The 19,789-nt window shown below is 44.5% G+C and overlaps 1 protein-coding gene across 1 annotated transcript; it reads right to left on the bottom strand.

The window, feature by feature from the left end:
* Positions 1 to 1,721: 1,721 nt before the first annotated feature.
* Positions 1,722 to 18,368, bottom strand: RNASEH2B (ribonuclease H2 subunit B; the record flags this gene model as incomplete). Its single annotated transcript, XM_015429287.1, has 10 exons — positions 1,722 to 2,292; positions 4,232 to 4,312; positions 7,362 to 7,404; positions 8,288 to 8,369; positions 10,565 to 10,670; positions 13,257 to 13,321; positions 13,780 to 13,897; positions 14,987 to 15,063; positions 16,733 to 16,840; positions 18,297 to 18,368. Coding segments are annotated over 10 exons (857 nt in total), but the record flags the coding sequence as incomplete, so codon positions are not given.
* Between the last annotated feature and the right edge of the window lie 1,421 nt (positions 18,369 to 19,789).

Here is a 19,789-nt window from a genome sequence, read left to right as displayed (position 1 = left end):
CCAGCTGCCCTGCAAAGAGCTGCACAATAGATGTGAAAAAGCCACATGTGGCTCCCGAGCCGCAGTTTGGCCACCACTGTCCTAGTCCAATGCTCCACATCGCACTTGCCTTTACATGCCACTGGACTCTGGGTTACTCTGGTGGCAGCCACTTAACACAGCTCCTCCTTTGGAATTTATTTTTGAGTGATTGAGTTTGACAGAGGCATACAGCAGGAGCTAGGCAAGGTCCATCAAGCCAGAACTGCATAGATCATAAGGAGCAAGCTTGATACCTAATACTTGGAGAAAGAGATTCCCCCACCGCATAGCAGAAAGGAAAGACAGCTTGACTCCCTACCCCACCCACCACTCCTCTAATGGATCTCACCTGGACAACAGATTCCTACAGTACATGTTACAATTCTTTTAAAATGGCTTTGGGAATGTTCCATGTTTAAAAACAAAGCATCCACATTCTACTTTATCCCCATCATCTCTTCCTCCGGTGACGCACTGACATCTAGTGAGAGAAAAAAGGGAACACACCAATAAATACCTGATCTCTGTTTACTTTTTAAAAATTCTTCTTTATTCATTTTAAAGATATGGCTATTGGCTTCTACTGCTAATAAAGTAACAGGCCACCCCATTCCCCCTCCCAAAGATGTATACATATTTAATGTTTAGCTTGGTAGTGGTTTTACAAGTTGCAGTCTTCTTCTGTAGTATCTCCTGAGTGCCTTTTGTTGTTGTTGTTCAGTCGCACAGTCGAGTCCGACTCTTTGCGACCCCATGGACCAGTTCACGCCAGGCCCTCCTGTCTTCCCCCGTCCTCTGAAGTTGGCTCAATTTCATGTTCGTTGCATCTATGACACTGTCTAACCATCTCATCCTTTGCCGTCAGCAAAACGTTAGCATTTTTCAAAACCCCACATGCAAAGATGATTTAGTGTAATGGCCTAAGATCCTAAACCCGGGGTCCCCAATATGCTGCCCTTGGGAGCCATGGTGCCTGCCAATACCTTTCCTGGTGCCCACCACGTTTTTAGAATGTGGGCGGGCCCAAGTGGGGATCTCACCCAGCAGGGTTTCTGATTTGCCACTGAAGAGCCAATTGGCGATGCACATTAAAGTAATGTTGTTTCTGTGGCAGCTGCCTTCACTGGGTTTTATTCTCTCTCACTCCCCTTTCCCAGGAAATGTTTTACATTACCCCTCTTCACCCCTGCATTTGGGCTTCCTCTGTATGTTTGGCTCCTCCTCCCATGCCAACCATTTTGGGTTTGTGCCCACCACCCTGTGTCAGAATGGCAAAGGTGCCCACAGGCTCAAAAAGGCTGGGGACCCCTGCCCTAAACATGACTATAATATGTAATCCTTAACACTGTGTATACCAAATAATCCAATTGGGACTGTGTCACTGTCTCAAAAACCTTTAGCCCTAAGCTCTACCTTAAAAACATAACCAACTCCCTTACACTCAAAGGGGCAGTCTGTGTTTAGAATGTTGCCTCTTTACATTCTTCTATGGATTACTTCCTTGCATTCTTAAAGCAAGCATTTAACCAAATACATTTGATTGTTCATGTCACCCCTCCATTCTGAAGTTTTACAGTCAATGAAGATTCCAGCATGTTTTTGAAAATATAAAGGAAGCAAAGCAACGCATCCCTCCCCCTCCTCTGACAATGAAAGACACAAAACACAAGAGCTGTTGATAAAATGAATTTATTGTGGTAACCCAGCTAATGCAAGCTGCACATTAATTAACAAATCCTTCTTCTCTAGAAGAGTAAATTACCAAAATCGGGTGCTTTTCCCAATGGGGAAACAAATTCAGAGCAAAATCTTACGGTATTATACAATGTAGAGTGTAATCCATTGCAGAGTTACTCCACTCTAAACCCACTGATTTCAGTAGGCCTAGGCCGGAGTAACTGGGCACAGTTCTATAAATTCTATAGAACAATTCTATAATATACTAATTCTACAAAACAAAATCAGGACACCATGAACAGTGCCTTACTCTAGCTTAAGTCGACTGATTTCACAGGACTGCCCTGTTAGTAAGTCTCCTATTAGACCTGAACATTTCCACTTCTGAGGCCAAGGTTTAATACAAGAAACACCAGGCAACTGGAGGCAAAGGTGGGGGGGGGGGAGCTGGAGTTTAAGGAAAACAATAATTATATCCCGAAATCCTTCTCATTTTGTTGGTTTGCTTTTTGAACCAAAAAAGGAAGAAATTGCTTTCATTCCACTCTTGTCAACTTTTGCCAGAGCTTTCTGAGCAGCTGACATCTTGTTTGCCTGTAAAACAAAGGGAAAAAATTAGGGTATATTGTCTAGTGGACTTCTATTAGCTATCCTAATTAAGCCATTCCTACTTATGGTATTTTCCTGACACACAAAACAGACAGTTGCACCATTGCAGAGTCAAAGCAGAAGAGAAAAGAAACAATGGCACAGTGGTGAATGTTTTATATTACGTTTTACTCAAAGATCCCTACGTGTTTCACGTGCTGTTTCATCACGGGATCTGTAAGGCAACCGCCTCTCAGTACAGATCCCCAGACAAAGCAGTGTGCAAAACATGTAAGGATCTTTGAGTGATACATAATAAAAAAATTCCCACTGCCTTGTTTTCTTTCTTCTCTGATTTGATTCTTCACTTTCCCCATACACCAGTTGCACAGATCTCTTAGCACCTGTACCTGAATGAAAACACACACCTGATCTTACCATTATGCACTTAATTTTAGCACTTAAAAGAGAACATGAGAGACTACAAACTCACTGGACTATAAGCTGCATGCATGGGAACTCTATGAAAAAAAGGGTTCATCATTTGCTTGCAATTCTACAGGCTTCCTTGAGTTTAACTCAGTGAGACATGCCTCCAGGAAAACAGCAATAGACTGATCTGAAAGTCCTTAAAATGCAATGCTCACATGACCAGTCTCCTACATAAATATGGATTCTGATTGTGTGAAAGAAACCAGCAAAATGAACTGCTTCTAAAAATCACACTTCAGGGTAACTTGAAAATTCAGTGTATAATTTATCCCTTTTAAAAAGTGAATGCTTTGAAACTGCCTTTTTCCTACTTTTATCTGAATCAGGTTTTTCTTTAAAAAAAAAAAGTCTAATTCTTTAATGAGATTACCTTGTCCTTGTGTCCCTGTATACTAGTTTGCTAACAATTACCATATGCTTAAAAACTAGTCTTGACCTGGATAGCCCAGGTTAGCCAAATCTTGTTAGATCTCTAAAGCTAAGCAGGGTTGGCCTGGTTCAGGGATGGCCAAACTTGCTCAACTTAAGAGCCACATAGAATAAATGCTAGATGTTTGAGAGCCACAAGACATGGAACAAATATTACATGTTTTTCTTTTAAAATATGCAAATTTGCTTTTTATTAACATTAAACGAGCCTGCAAAAAATAAAAGGGGTAAAAACAGGTATTAATAATAATATTTATCTGTCCAATTATATTTGTTTGTCTGATGGAGAAAAAGAGAGGTGGAAAGAAAGAATGAAAGAAGTGGAAAGAGAGAGAGTGGAAAGTGGAAAGAAGTGGAAAGTGGAAAGAAGTGGAAAGAGAGAGAGTGGAAAGTGGAAAGAAGTGGAAAGAGAGAGAGTGGAAAGTGGAAAGAAGTGGAAAGAGAGAGAGTGGAAATTGGAACGAGAGAGTGGAAAGTGGAAAGAGAGAGAGAGAAACAAAGAAAGCAAATAGATGGGAGGGAGGTGGAGGAAGGAATAGGAGGAGGGAGGAAGAAAAAGTATGCCTCCCCCTCACTTCCCCAGCTGCCCTGCCAAGAGCCACACAATAGATGTGAAAGAGTCACATGTGGCTCCCGAGCCGCAGTTTGGCCACCCCTGGCCTAGTTAGTACTTGGGTGGGAGACCGGGGTCCCTATGCAGAGGCAGGCAATAGCAAACTACTTCTGAATCTCTCTTGCTTTGAAAACCCTACAGGGTCGACATAAGTCGCCTGTGCCTTGGCAAACAAACAAAAAACAAGACCACCACCACAAAACCAAACCAAAATAACTAGTCTTGAGTACTTTCATATAAATGGGAGAAATCAAGGTAACAGACAGTATTCTAAAAAGTAGAATGTTATTTCTCTCTTGTGGAGTATACTTATGCTTCTCTCCTCCACCACCACCATTAAAAAAGTATCTTCTAAAAACACAGAACTGGTTGCTGTAGTGTAAAGGGAGAAAACCCATATACATCACCTACCTTTTTGCTTTTGAGGTCAATTGTATTAAACTTGGTATAATCTTCCTCGGCTTCCACGGGCGCATCTGACACTTTCCTTTTCTGCAACGTTAGAGTGACGGTTTGTGCTATAAACCACAACTGTAGTATTTTTGCATGTGGTTCTTCAAAATATATTAAAAAGGACCTCTGACTTGTGCAGTCATATAGACAGAAAGGGATGAACATACTCAGCCAAAGATCATAGAATCATAGAGTTGGAAGGGATCTCCAGGGTCATCTACTCCAACCCCCCCGAAAAATGCAGGAAATTCCCAAATACCCCCCCACACACACACACTCCCAGTGACTGCTGTTCCATGACCAGAAGATGACAAAAAAAAAATGATGCACTGGCTCTGGACTTAATTACTGTTCCTGAGTCCTGCCAAGGTGGTGCGGGCTCATACTGCTCCTGGCTGAAGCTTAGATTCTCAGGTATATGGGGGAGAATTCATATAAGGACCATGACATGCCGGGGGGGGGCTAGCCTTCCCTGCCATGCCCTTTTTCTGACCTGAAACAGCCCCAGGGAAGCTAGTTTTTTTGTCCTGTTAGTTATACTGACAGGCAGGGGTCGTTTCGTAGAAAATGAGCTAGGGGACCTCATTAGCATAACTCATTAGCATATGCCACACCCCCTGACATCACCGGAAGTATGTCATGAGGCCACACCCCCTGAATGCGCTCGCCCGCTTCGGGAGAGGGGATCAAAGTGTAATATAAGCCTCCTCCGAGACTTGATCACACCAATCTCAACTCTCTCTTGGGTCTTGATGCCTGCCAGTCATTCCCCCTGCCTAGGGGAAGCCGCGTTGGACCAAAATACAGTCCAAACTGCTGTAAGGAACACCCATCCACCCTGAGCACTTACAGGGTGCGTCAAATCGCCATTTTACCCCGACCGGAAGCAGGGGGCGGGGCTTCGTCGTGTGCCCCGCACCTCCGCACCTCACCCAGGGAAACTGCATTCCCCCCCCGAAATGACCCCTGCTGACAGGCTACATGAGGGGCGGGCAACCCCTGGAGTGGATGCCCACAGCAGTATGCCAGAACATTTTGCTTGACCCCCACGGCCAGATCTCCACTCAAGCAACTGAGGCACTGGCAGCACTACTAGGGCCAGCAGTACAGGAGAAAGAAACAGGCATGGCTTATGTCTGTTTCTGACTCCCACAACTGCAACGCCACCAGCTGAGCCCAAGGTGAGACACTGGCAGTGCCCCTGGAGCTCGGGCTGCTCCAAACAACTAAGGTCAAGTACAACCCTTGTCTCCCCACCGGCATTTTGTTAGCTGGCACGCCCACCTCTTCAGACGTAGATACTGTGTTTTGTCACTCCTTGGGCCCAAAGGATTGCCTACCCTTGGGTTACATGCAAGGTTTCCCAACAAGGCAAACAGTGGCTCCTCAGGGGTCATCTCCAGGTCATGAAAATGGTATGTGTATATATATATGCTTTGAAGACTACAACTGTCATTGCATTTATGCCAGGGTAACATAGGCGTTCCATGCACCTCGGCTTTTAGTCATGCCGGCCACATGACCATGGAAATGTCTTTGGACGGCGCTGGCTCTTCAGCTTGGGAACGGAGATGAGCACCGCAACCCTAGAGTCGGATTCGACTGGCTTTCGAGCAAGGGAAACCTTTACCTAACATAGACTATTGCTAGAGACATTTTTGTAAGGCCTTGCAGCATCACGTGTTGTCTTCTACAGCCAGATGTCCATGGCTGGATAATGGTTCTCAATAAATTTCCCCATGTGTACTGAAGCTTTGGGCCCAGATTCCTCAGCAGTACTTTTTGTTAGCTTGCATGATACAATATCACTCACAGTACAGGTAATTCAAAAAGACTCTCAGCTGGTATCACTTGACTTCTGGGCTTTGCATTTTCAATTTAGCAAATATGGCCAACATAATTTTTTTAAATTAAGATTTTATGTTTAATACTAAAATTTATACTAAATGTCTTCAGTGGCACCCGCCCCAGTGGCCCCTTTCCTGGCACCCACCAAGTGTTTCCAGAAAGTGCGCAGGGCCAGGTGGGACTTGCATTAAAGTATTTGGAATCTGTTCATCCAATGGAGTTCCGTGAAAGTCTTATTACATCTGTCAGTATGTTTACAGAGGAAAACGGAGTGCCACTGCTGGAACAGCTACCTGCGGGGATTACAGACTTCCAGATGTTCTCCATTAAGAGTGAACTGTGTAATTTATTTAGTCATTTGATTTGAAGGGTGCCTTATCCCAAACACTATGGGCAGGTAACAACTTGTTACCCTTATGAACATGTAATTAAAGAATAAGACAGGTACCAAAAGGCTGCCTGAAGTGGAAAGAATCGTCCATTCAGCCACTAAATATGCAACAAATCCAGGTAGAAGCTACATCTGCCTACAAAACCTGCTCAAGCGATAGTCAACACAAGCACTGAAAAAGAATGAACCGGAGGTTTACTCTAGGTAACAAGGGTGGGGGGAAAACAACATAAAAACCTTCTTAATTGCTTGTTATGGGGGCAAGGGACAGCCACTTCCCCCAGCAGGGGTGCCAGGGGCAAAAAGGGGTGATAAAGGTGGACAGCCTGATGTTGCAACTGGATGACAAGGCAGCGACCCATGGAAACAGATGGTGCCCCAAGGAAACTGAAACCAAACAAAACCAGCCCTGCTCTCTCTCCTTTTTGCTTCCTGCTGTGAGTTAATCCCATATGGATTGTGAACATTTGACAGTTTTACAGCGTTTCTTCCAAGTTCCTCAAAAGTTGGACAGAACATGACATCTGAAATCATGAAACGGCAATAACGTGCAGTTTCGGGCCGGGCTTCATCGTATAAACTTTAGTCACCCACCAAAAGCAAGAGCTGTCTGGGCGGCCTCATCGTTTTGCAAAATGGCAGCATTTTGTGCTTTTCCGCCTAACGTTTAAAAGCATCCCTTTACTACTCACTACAAACAGAAGGAAAAATTTATTTCAGGACATTTCTGCCTTCCCATTTATCCAGTGACTTCTCAACAGCTCCGTCACAGTGTACGTGTTGATCCCTCTCCTGCCCCAAAATGGTGTGGAAGTAGTCGATGGCATCTGACCCCTGGCAGAGCCTTACCTTTGGCAGTGGCTCCTTTGGAGGAACGGCAACTTCTGGAAGTCTACAAGGCAAAAAAAAGTGGACTCTTGTCAATCTTTGCCATTATATTTTTACACGTACAGGGGGAGTTTGATCCTGTGGGCTGGTTCTGCACAGGGCATCTACCTGAAGGAGCACCTCTCCCCAAATGTGCCCCCGAGAGCTTTGTGCTCTGCTGGTTGTCCCCAGCCCAAGGGATGTCTGCTTAGCCTCAACCAGGGCCAGGGCCTTTTCTGCCCTGGCCCCAGCCTGGTGGAACAGGCTTCCATCTGAGATCAGGGCCCTGTGGGACTTATTAACATTCCACAGGGCCTGTAAAACGGAGCTGTTCCACCAGGCCTTTGGCTGAGGCGGTGGGCATCCAATAAAAAACTTGCTGCTGAAATTGAAACCGGCTACCTCAACATGGCCCAGACCAATAAGATCTTAGAGAACCAATAGCACCAGCTTGAAAATAATGTATATAATGAAATAGTGCAACCTGTTTTGTGTTGTCTCTTTTTAAATCTATGCTATTTTAAATTGTTTTTAATTAGTCTGTAATTTCTATTTATGTGTTTTAGAATCCTACTGTGATCTGCCCTGAGCCCACCTGTGGGGAGGGCGAAATATAAATTGAATTGAACAAACAAACGAATAAATAAATCTAGCAGAAGAACCTCTTTCACGAGCAGAAGGTGCCTTGGTATTTCGGTCATACAGAAATGGTGGGCAGGACAAGGATCAACGTTATTATGTTAAGCTGGGCCTTCACTGTGTAATGAAACTGATGGATCCTGCTTCTCAAAATGTAAAAAAACCCCCACCCTATATAATTAAGGGGTGGGAAAAAACTCCCAGTCACAGCAACTGTGTCAGAAAAGTTCCCCTGCCCATCACAGAGCCGTATTATATTTTTCACTCACCGTAAATATTTAGCTAGCATAGTACTCAGCTCTTCAGTAATATATTCCGATATTAAACCATGAGCATAGCGAATGTAGTCCTCTGAATGACAGAAAAATGAAATAAGATTGCATTTTAATCACATATCTCACCAAATAATTATCCAAAGTATGCTCAGTCTGCTTCCTTCTTTTAATCAGAAGCTTCACTTAGTCGTTCAGAACAGCTAGATCTGTCTGATTTTAACAGTGACAGAAGTTGTTAGCCGCCCATGTTGGTCCAAAAACAGAATCCAAACCTAGAACACAGTGTGCAAGCTTCTGGGTTCACCAGAACTCTTCAACAGGCTGGATCTTACAAAAGCAGAGTTATTAAAAGGGGGTGGTGGTGGTGCAGATGTCTCCTGATAGCATTCTGTGCTTTGTGCTCTTGTAGGCTTTAACTGACTTTACACTTCATGCATTGCCTTTCATTTTTATGCAGCAATGTTAATACTATGACCACTAAGTGATTCCTTGCTCTGAGTCTACAAGGGAACTGTGGCTCTTGCTTAATGTCTGAAAGATATAGGGACCATCACTGGCTTCTGTTCTTGTTTCTTTATGCAGAGAAACTGATGGACAGGAAGCTGTACGGCCCATGAAACGAAAAACGTCCACCTAGCTGAGCCTATGGGAGGGTGCTGCTCCAGCATCCAGTCCCCTTTCAGAGTGGGGGTGGAATATTGGAGGGAAGCACAGCAGGAAGACATTCAGATCTGCCTTAAAGAGAGAGTGCAGTGAAAGTTTTGCGTCCACCTCAGCAAAAGAGCAGACAGTTTGAAGAGTAGCTCTGCCTGGTAGCGTGGCAGAGTAGTTTAGCTCTGCCTCTGGAGGAGGACAATGTACCTAGTTGTGAGGCCTGTCTCTGGGAACTAGCAGACCATGTACCATTTACTCTGAATCTTGGGAAAAGGCAGGCTGGTGTGGGTGGTGTACTGTGCGATCCAACCTAGGGGCTAGTCTGTGACTGTTTGTACCTGTAAGGAGTAAAGAGAATTCAAACCACACTCTGAAGCCATAACTGGCTTAAACTTTTGTGCCTCAGCCAGGTTTCTGCTTTGACAATCTGGAGACCTGTGCTGCTGATCTGTTCTTCAAAACCAGACAGTAAATAAATAAATCTCCTTTGTTATTTACATACTACTCCTGCCTCAATGATCTCCATGTTCTACTTGTTGCCACAAAACTTACCTCATGGCAGCGAACCCAAAGCCTTTACACTTGCTGCCCTAAGAACATCTTGAACCTCAGTGGAATGTTTACAGTTTAAAATAAACCTAGTTCCACAAAATCATAGGAGGCTGTGTGGGTCCCCTTAGCTGGTAGAAAAGGCCTGACACAGACACCATTTATCACTTCTTGCTCCCCAAAAACAAAGATGCATCCCAACACCGGCACCATTTTAAATTTGCACACCCACTCAGCATTTAGCACAGAATGCTGGAATGAACAAGTAGATCATGACCTGAGACATTTGTTTCCCCCTCTACCTTCCTCTTTAAAACATTTCCTGATGAAAAATTTCTGGTGAACTTGAAAGTTTGCACACTATTGTGCCATTATTTACGTGGACTGCGGTCTTGTTTACAGATATTGCCAGCAAGAGAGATACTGCCAAAACACATTTCAGCATACAACCTCCTTTCTGGTAAGCTTACCACAGACAACAAACACAGCCCTGATAAATAACTATCATATGGAGAAGTGTGTGGAATAGCCTGGAGATCCCTGGTGGGGGGACTGTTTGGCTGCCAAAGCTGTAGCTCTTTTTTGGCACCACTAGGTGGTGAGCTATGCTTATTTTTAAACTGCTGTCACTTGCCTAAAGTCAACCAGCCAGCTTCAAGGGGGGAAGTGGGGAATCAAACCTGGTTCTCCAGATTAGAGTCCACCACTCTTAAGCACTACACTAAACGGGCTACCCTGTGAGGCAGATTAGGCTGAGAGTGTCTGACTGGCCCAAGGTTACCCAGGAAGCTTCCACAGCAGAGCGGGGATTCAGGCTTGGATTTTCTAGATCCTAATCTGACACTACAGTCACCACACTTTGGGTACCCACTGGAGAGAAAGGCAGTGTGTAAATGAATAAAAACAAATACATCATAGCATTCTGGAAATGTTAACACTAAGAAAAACGAAATTGTGGCTACAGCAAAACGGGTATTTGTGCTAGACAAGTCGTAGAGCCACCTGATAAAGCCAGGGCTGCATATTTGATTAAGCAAATTTCTTTCGGTTGTCATGGAATCTCCTTACCTTCTGTGGCACCAGCCAGCTTCTTACTGCTGATAAAAGTAGCAGACTGCACCTTTCCTCCTACGCTCACATCATGGTCCTTTAAGACTTTCACAGTCTGGTTAACCTGACAAAAGGCCAAAAATATTACCTCTATAAAATACACACATAAATGCACCATCAATTTTAATGCAAATCAGACCAACCCAGGAGTCACTGATTGACATTTATCTGGTCCCACCGAGACACGGGTCAGTGTCTCCTACAGGCATGCCTTTGAAATGAATAAGATCTACACAACAACAAAGAAACCCCAAACGATCCTGAAAAATCTCCACTGTTTTGAAGGCGACCTGCAAGAAAGTCCCTGGCATGCTGTGCTCACAGCATTATTGCTATCGTAACAGTGAATTCAGCAAGTTACTATTTTTTTAAAAAAACAAAGCTTGGTGAAGCCACAGTAACCAAGCTTTCCTCATTGCAACAAAGGTTCTACATGGTTGTGTCTCTACAGCGATTGAGCTATGGAAGTGCTATAGCACACTTGTCATGCTAATCAAGGGGCAGGGTACAGTGCTAAAAAAAATAGATACACAGGGAGGGGGAATCTGACATGACATTAGAGCCCCTCCCTATTTTAATAAAGTGAGTGGGGAAAAGTTTTAAATATGGAATTAAGGGCTTGACTCCTAAACCCTGTTTCAATAGCTCCCTTTTCTTTGTTGCAGAGGGAGTAATCCAAGGCCACACATTTCTATTCACGCAAGATCAATGAGGTTAATGCTAGAGGAACACCGCCCACAGCGGAGGGCTGCCTTAACAATGGATGAAGATGGCAGCAAGTGATAGGAAGGCTGAAGATCCAAGCCAAGGTCCATTAAACCCTTAAGAAACCAAAATGGGTGGGTTTGGCAATCCAGTGGCCGATCATCTATTAAGGGCCTCTTCTCCTCCAAGGTTTCTAATCAGTCACCTCTAACGCACCATCACTGCTTCAATCCTTGCCTTTAAGAATTCTGTTCCTTGCCACGATGTTCTGGAAGCTGGATACCTAATACCACAATTACAGTAAATTATACAAAATTTGTGATCCTATGTGAAGATTCGGAATTCATCTAAATCTTGAATCTGACGCACTGTTGAACTTCTGGGATTAAGCAGTACGCATGCCTGCTTTGAAAGGTGAAGTCAAAAAGTGAACCCTTGAACACTGTTGTCCTTTTATGACATTGCCGGTGCCGCACGGACTCAATCAGCAAGTGAGGGCCCTTAGAAAGCTCCTTGTTCTGACGGCTGGTGTCCTCTCAGAGTTTGTAAAGCAACTCTAGGGCCAGGTGTCAAAATACAGTTCAGGCACAAGGCAGACCACACTCACAGCTTCAAGTCCAAAGGGCAACCCAAGAACCAGGATACGAAGGTCCAGGCCAGGGTCAGAGACAGAGGACACTCCAGAGAGCAGAAGCAGCAAGGTCAGTAGCTAATGGATGAGTTGTTTCCAGACAGCCACTCCCTTCTCTGTTGCTTTTAAGCACCACGCTGCTCATCAGTCTGTACTGAGTCATACGCACGCAGGCTGCCTCAGATCTGATCCTGCAAGCATCCTCACTGTTGGTGCTGTGCCGGTGCTGTGCTGCCAGGTGGGCACTGCACCTTCTGACTTGAAGGTCTCTCCTCATCTTCCTCCTACGACGTTCCCGAGGCTCTGGTGACTGGCAGTTTGTGTGTGTGCGTACTGAGTGGCAATTGGCTACCTGTTGCCGGCTCAGGGCTGGAAGGCTGAGGGGCCAGGGCTCTGGTTCCTTGTCTGAGGATCTGGGGGTCTGGCCCCTCAGAGACTGCCTCCTCCTGCAGCACATCTGCCGCTGGCTGTGGGTTGGGATCAGGTCCACTGGCTGCCTCAGAGGAGTCTTCAGCATCTCTCTGCTCTGCTGGGCTCGGCTGGTCCACAACACTGCTGTTTCCTTAACAATGCTATAATTTTATTTATTATTATTTTATTTCTTAAGTTCAACTTTTTAGGCTGCCCTTCCCTACAAGCAGGGCTCCGGGTGGCTTACATAAAAAACAAAACATAATAATACTTTATCAAATAACATTAAAACCTACTGAAAACAACATATTTCAAACAATACAATTTCACTATCTGAGATGGTGAAACATTTCTGTTCCCACCAGCCCCCCTAGGTGAAGGGGTGTCGAGGGCTGGGTAGGAGGGTTTGAGAGTGCCAACTGTTGCTGTCCTCAACCGAAGGCCTGGCGGAACATCTCTGCCTTGCAGGCCCTATGGAAAGGTAGTAAGTCTTATAGGGCCTGGATAGTTTCTGGTAGAGAGTTCCACCAGGCAGGGGCCAGTGCTGAAAAGGCCCTGACCCTAGTCAAGGACAGCCGGACCTCTCTCGGGCCGGGGACCTCAAGCAGATTCTTATTGCTGGAGCGTAACACTCTTCCAGGGACATATTGAGAGAGGTGATCCTGAAGGTTTGTGGGTCCCTGACCACTAAAGGCCTTAAAGGTCAATACCAGAACAACACCAATTTTACTCTACGTCCTTGCCCTTCAGTGCAACCTAACACAGATAACAATCGGAAGCCAACAGTTCAGAAAAGAAAAGCCACCTTGGTAGCTCTGACTGAGAAGAAAGGCAGGATATAAATATTGTACATAAATAAATAGAAAGCCTTAATGATCAAGATCAAACATGAAAGCCAGGTACCTTCTTTGTTAGCCACTTCAATGTTTTCTCTTCACTATATTTATAAAATTTCCTACCACCTGTTTCTGGGATTTAAGGGGAAGGAAAAGTTATTTGGTTTGCACTTCCACGACATCAAAGGAAAACAAAACTAGAGCAGGGAATATATTTCAGCATATATTTAAGGGTACCGAGGCAAGTGGATGAATTATGCTGTGCATGGCTCAAAGATTCAGAATTTCAATTTATATTCCTGGGGTTTATAAGTGCAGAAAGTATCTTACACAGTTGTCATTTCACACATTTTTTAAAAAGCCCTGTATTTAAAAGACATCCTCCTCAAATTACTGGAAAAAATGTAAAATCAAATGGTCCTTCTATTCTTTATGGAAGCAATGCCCAAAACATAGGGACTGAAGTATTCTCAGAAATTACCAAACTTATTCATACCGATATCTACCCAGACCCAAAACAGGACTAACTACCATGTCTGCCTCTTTGGATTAAACACGCACTTGCTAAATTCCATTCTTAAATCTTGTACCTTTTTCTTCCACAATGTGATGAATAGACTTTGAGATATCTGTACACTGTAACAACATTGTGCAGGACGAGAACTCTGCATCTACCAGAATTTGATCCAGTGGCTGGAACTTCCCTTGCTGCAAAAATAAAACAAAACACAGTGAAAAGATCAAAGCAATTTAGAAGGACATGAACAGAAGCATTTTTGATCCCCAGATAATTTAATTCCAAGGCGTGAGAAAGATGGATCATTTACTCATATCAAATGATGTTAAAGAATGAAAGAGGAGCAAACGTAAGCAGCCACTTCAGACTAGTTAAATGCAAAAAGATAACAGGGTTCTTCAGTTAAAACAAAAATTATTTTAACTACTGCTTTATAAAAGGACAGTCTTTTAAAGTCCTGTTCATTCTGGAAGTGCACAGGAGAAGGAGGGCAGAGGAGAAGGAGACCAGAAGGCCAAGGATCCCCCAAGTTCAATCCCGTAGTGCCAAACTGTGGCTCGTTTCATTTAATTACTTCATTTACACCCCATTTTTCCTCCAGTACGGCTCACAACATCTCCCCCTTCTTTAACTCATCCTCACAAGGTAGGTTAGGCTGAGGCTGGCCCGAGATCACCCGGTGAACTTTCATGGAGTCGAGATTTGAATCTGGGTCTCCCCGTTCCTAGTCTGGACACTTAACCAACTCCACTAGGCTGGTTTGCCGTTATGTGAGAAGCAGACCGACAGAGGGTCTTGGAGAACGGCCAAAATGATAGAAATCTCTCACTTATCTCACAATACGGCAAGTAGAAGGGGCTTTGGGAAGTTCCCATACTCCGAAGAATTCAGCCTCTAGTTCAGGGATCATCAAGATGGTGCCCATGGGCACCACGATGCCTGCCAGTCCCTTTCCTGGCACTCACCCAGTGTTTTTAGAAAGTGGGCAGGGCCAGGTGAGGCTTTTGCCCAGCAGGGTTTCTGATTGGCTGTGCAGATTTTTTAAAAATGTCGGTATTGGCAGCAACTGCCATCACAGCACAAGGGTATTCACTGTGTGACCGAAGGTAAGTCATGGCAGTTTTTGTTTTGTGACTGGCTCTATCTCCTACAGCAGCTGTTTGTGGCAGCCATTTTGTGCCTGTGCCTGCTGTGAATTCCAAAGTTGCTCACTGGCTCAAACAGGTTAGGGACCCCTGCTCTAGTTGCTAATTATATTGCTGACTCCTCCAGTTACCTACCTCTTTCTCTGCCTTGGCAAGGTAAAAGAGCACAAGAAATAAGGGATCCACTCGGGTTACAAAGAATAGGCGCCCATCTGAAGGTAGAAGAACAGTTGTCAGAATTAGAATTGCAGCACATACTTTTTTCATGAAACTTAGTGATGAAGACGCCTTTTGGGAAAATGGACCTTCAGTCTGTGTCTCAGCTCTTCCAAAAGATTTTAACCAAATGAAAATGCTTCTTGCACGTAAGACCAGTTAAAATCCCAGAGACTAATAAAAGAGGTCCCCCCCCCACATATTTTCAAGTGATAAAAAATAAATTCAAAATGAAATAATAACATACTCTTTAAAAAAAACCCCACTTTCGCTAGGGTACAAAGATAACGGCTGTGTTACTATTTCCCATATGTTTCCTCATCTATTACTCCAGGCAACTTTGACATTAGAAAACAATTCAACAGTGACATTTAAAAAACCAATCTAACTTTTGGAAGTCTGTGCTGTGAAACAACCGTACGGAAAAAGTCTCATTGCCAAGCTGATATCCAGCAAAGCTGTCGTTCACCAAGCAGTGCTTGTCGCCAGTGCCCTTTGCACTAAACAACTGGGGAATTTTTCATTCTCACCCTTTCCTCATAACTCAAGCCACAACGAAAGTAGGAATGCAACTGAACTCAGTGAATCCGTTTCCTTCAATCCATCCCCCCCCCTCCTCTGCCAAAACTGACATTATTGAGGTAGCATGAAGAAAACCATGGATGAGAAGACTTGACAGTTGTGAAAATGTACTTGAAAGGCAAGCAGTGTTTGTGATAAATGGCAGGGCACTAAGCGTGGATTCTTTAGCTGCCTGGTGCATGCATGCACACACACACACCTTGCCTTTATATACCTCATTCCCTCATTCTGCCCAAAACCACAAACTTGAGTTTCAGGAAAACAAAAAATGGCTGCGGTCACACGGAGCATTAGGCACGCTAGAGGGACGGAAGATAGGCGGATTTTCCGGGCGTGATCTCACCGCCACATCTGGGAAACGTCGAGCTCCCATGGCGAACCCAAGGCTTCCCGCGGAAGATGCGCGGTAAAAAACTAGTACCTCGGAGGTACTAGTTTCCTGAAACCGCGGGGCAAGGGCGGGTGTCTGATCGCGTTTCCGGTGGTAGTTCCGGCGCCTGCCCATGTCCCCTCAGAAAAAGGTGGGTTTTTTTTATAGTCTCCACGGATACGCACAAGCACCCAAGGGAGCATGCGCACATTTGAGTTAAAAAAAAACCATTTGCCCCGCGCCCCGCTTCTTTGCCGCGCCACAGGACTGTGGAGTGATCGGCACCTCCGGCAGGGCACTAAGTGTGGATTCCTTAGCTGCCTGGCGCATGCATGCACACACACACACCTTGCCTTTATATACCTCATTCTGCCCAAGACCACAAACTTAAGTTTCAGGAAAACAAAAAATGGGTGGTATCCAGCCAACTTTCCCACTCAGTCTCACCCAATTCCTTTCTTTCCTATCGCTCCTATCCCACATGGCTTTCATACACATACGTTCTATGATCCCTAGCATAGCCTTTTTTGGGTGGTCCTCCCCTTCCTTTTTCGCCAGCAATAAGGCACGCGAAGTGTCTTCCTCCATCACATCCCTGTTCCCCGCTAGAGTACTTCGGCCTCAGGAATCTGTTACCTGAAAAGCTATAAAACAGCAGTGCTTGAACATCATTCACAGGAGGAAAGGTTGACAGGCCTTTCCGTTCCACTCACCCTGCTGGACCGCCTGACCAATGAACCATGAACGGTATTCTTCATGGAAAGCTTTTACTTCAAAGAGCTGACGAGCATCACTGCTGAACAAGTACAAGGCTGCTTGTCCTGTTTTTTTAAAAAAGGAAAACAAATAGGTTTTCATTGGCTTGCTCCAATCCAAAGAGCTGGGGAAAAATCCCAGACTCTGAAAAAGTACAGAGGAGGGCAACCAAGTTGCAGCACCTTCCGTATGAGGAAAGGCTGAAGAGTCTGGGACTTTTCAGTTTCGAAAAGAGTTGATTGGGTGGGTGGGGGGAGAGAACATGACAGAGGTTTATAATATTGTGCATGGGGTGGAGAGAGAGTGGACAAAGAGAAATTTTTCTTCCTCTCCCAAAATACCTGAATTTGAGGGCATCCAAGGAAGCTGATGGGCAGTAGGTTCAGGATGGACAACAGGAAATACTACTTTACACAGAGAGTGATTAAAACATGGAATTCGCTGCCAGAGGATGTAGTGATGGCCACAGGTACAGACAGCTTTAAAAGGGGATTAGATAGATTCATGGAGGATAGGTCTATCAGTGGCTACTAGCCAATGGTGACTGAGGGGAACCTCCACATTCAGAGGCACTAATCCTCTAAATCCCAAAGCCAGAAGGTAACATCAGGGGAAGGCCTTGGCCTCTATGCCCTGTTGTTACCCTTCCAAAGGAGCTAGTAGGCCACTGTATGAGAGGACGCTGTTCTAGATGGACCACTGGTCATAACATGTAGCCTCTGTAATTAATTTTAATTAGTTTTGTTTCAATTTAAATCATTTTTCTCTCTGAAGTCTTGTTTGCAAGATGATTCCAGTTTCCAGTCATGTGAGAGTTACATTGCAACATCAAATTGTATTCACAGCATACCACGGGGGGGGGGGGGGGGGGTTTGGAAGAAAGTTTTTTCCCCAGCACACCGGGGGGGGGGGGGGGACTGGATTAGAAGATACTTTTACATAAGAAATGCAGAAAAATCCGCAAACAAATTTTTTCAAGAGAGTCCACTTAATTTTTGGGGGCTTATACAGGAGACAATTCAAATGGTCAGTTTTTAAACAGAGGAGAGAATTAACAAATGATATTATGAGAGACCGGGTGGTGTAGTGGTTAGAGTGTCGGAGAAGGATCTGGGAAACCCAGGTTTGAATCCTCACTCTGCCATGGAAGTTTGCTGGGTTTCCCTTGACCGACTCGCATATGCTCATCCTAATGTACCTCGCAGGGCTCTTTTTGTAGCAGGAACTCCTTTGCATATTAGGCCACACACCCCTAATGTAGCCAATCCTCCAAGAGCTTACAGAGCTCTTCTTATAGGAGCTACTGCAAGCTCTTGGAGGATTGGCTACATTAGGGGTGTGTCGCTTAATATGTAAAGGAGTACCTGCTACAAAAAGAGCCCTGCGTGACAGGGCTGTTGTGAACATAAAATGGAGCCGAGGAGAACAACGTCAGTAGCTCTGGGTCCCCACTGGAGAGAAAGGTGAGGTATAAATGAAGTAAACCAATAGAATAAGTACATTTTATAACATCACACACACCTGTACTTGGGTTCCGTAGCCTGGTAAATAACGGCCCGCTCCCAGCCTTCCTTGGCAGGTTAATGACAGAAGCTGAAAAGAATTAAATTGTGAAGTGGAAGACACATCATTCCTTAAAATATCTAACAGTGACATACTAAGCAGATCTGCTCAAAATCCTGCTCAGGTCTATTCAGTGTGGCCTACTCCCAGGAAAGTATTCTTAGAATTGCCCTGGGAATCCGAATCTGGCTTACACAGTTGCCTTTAGAGAACAAGAATGATCCCTCGGTCACAGGGTTCCCAGCTCCGGGTTGGGAAATTCCTGGAGATTTTGGAGGTGGAGCCTGGGAAGGAGGCGGCATTTGGGGAGGAGAAGGATCTTAACGGGGTATAACGCCATAGAGACCACCTTCCAAAGAGACCATTTTTCTCCAGGGGGAACTGATCTCTGTAACCCAGAGACCAGTTGTAATTCCGGCAGATCTCCAGCCACCCCCTGGAGACTGGCAACCTTATATAAGGCCAGTCCCAGTTCTATCTTCCAACCCTGTAAAGCTACAAGCCACATTCTGTACACCATTTTTGTATTAAATAAGGGATTTTGACGGGCCAGCAGCAGGCGATGAGAAGGGAACACAAGTGTGGTGGTGGGGGCTGAGGGTACAGTAGGTCAGCATGCTCATGAGAGGGTTGTGTAGCCACTAGTGAAATTAGAGACATGTTCATGGATATGTTAGCAAGCATATGATGGAAAGGAGCTCGAGTGTTAAACTGGCAAAATGGAAAAAGTTAGAACCTTCTTTGGAGGGTGAACGATCCCACTGTCTGTATCAAAAGGCCCTGAAAAATAATTTCCAACGTTCAGATAAATTTATTGAGTGTTGGGTACTGTTTATAGTGTTTTGGAATAATAAGGTAAGAAAGAAAGTGTTTCCTTTAGGCATTTTCTTAGTTGTTATAACACATCTTCGCCTCTTCCTGTAGTTGCAACAATGAAATGTGTTACATTATATATACTGTGTTACGTTTTACAAAATTTAGAAAAGGAATGGAACAGAAGAGTGTGGAATGTATAATAATCTCCCTGCCACACACCCCTCCAACTCAATTCCATCCCTATTTGTTGATTCACAGTGTTCAGCTCTCACAAGTCTCAGTTCAGCTTTTACATTTATGTCCTCTACATGGGTTATATTTGAAGCACAAACTTTATACACATTTTCACAACAAAGAGCACACAGACTCTGAACTACAATGTGTAAAAAGAAAAAAAGCTTCCATTTTAGTAGTTGCCAGGGTCGGGATTTATTGCTGGCCTAACTAAGAACAGAAAACACAAAGCATTCAAGAAGTGACTTTCTGTTTCATTTCTGCTTAATTCATCAAGTGCTTCCAGTTTCTACAGAACTCTGAAAGAACTGGCAATGTCTTTACAGCAACACACCTTGAGCCAATTTGGACATTACATTTCTGCACTTCCTTCTTAGTTCTTAAAATTTAAGACTACAATT

This window comes from Gekko japonicus, unplaced genomic scaffold (genome assembly GCF_001447785.1).
Source record: "Gekko japonicus isolate JY-2015 unplaced genomic scaffold, Gekko_japonicus_V1.1 scaffold4487, whole genome shotgun sequence".
NCBI lineage: Eukaryota > Metazoa > Chordata > Lepidosauria > Squamata > Gekkonidae > Gekko > Gekko japonicus.
The sequence above is the reverse complement of the archived record's forward strand: the minus strand, read 5'-3'. Positions and strand labels throughout refer to the sequence as shown.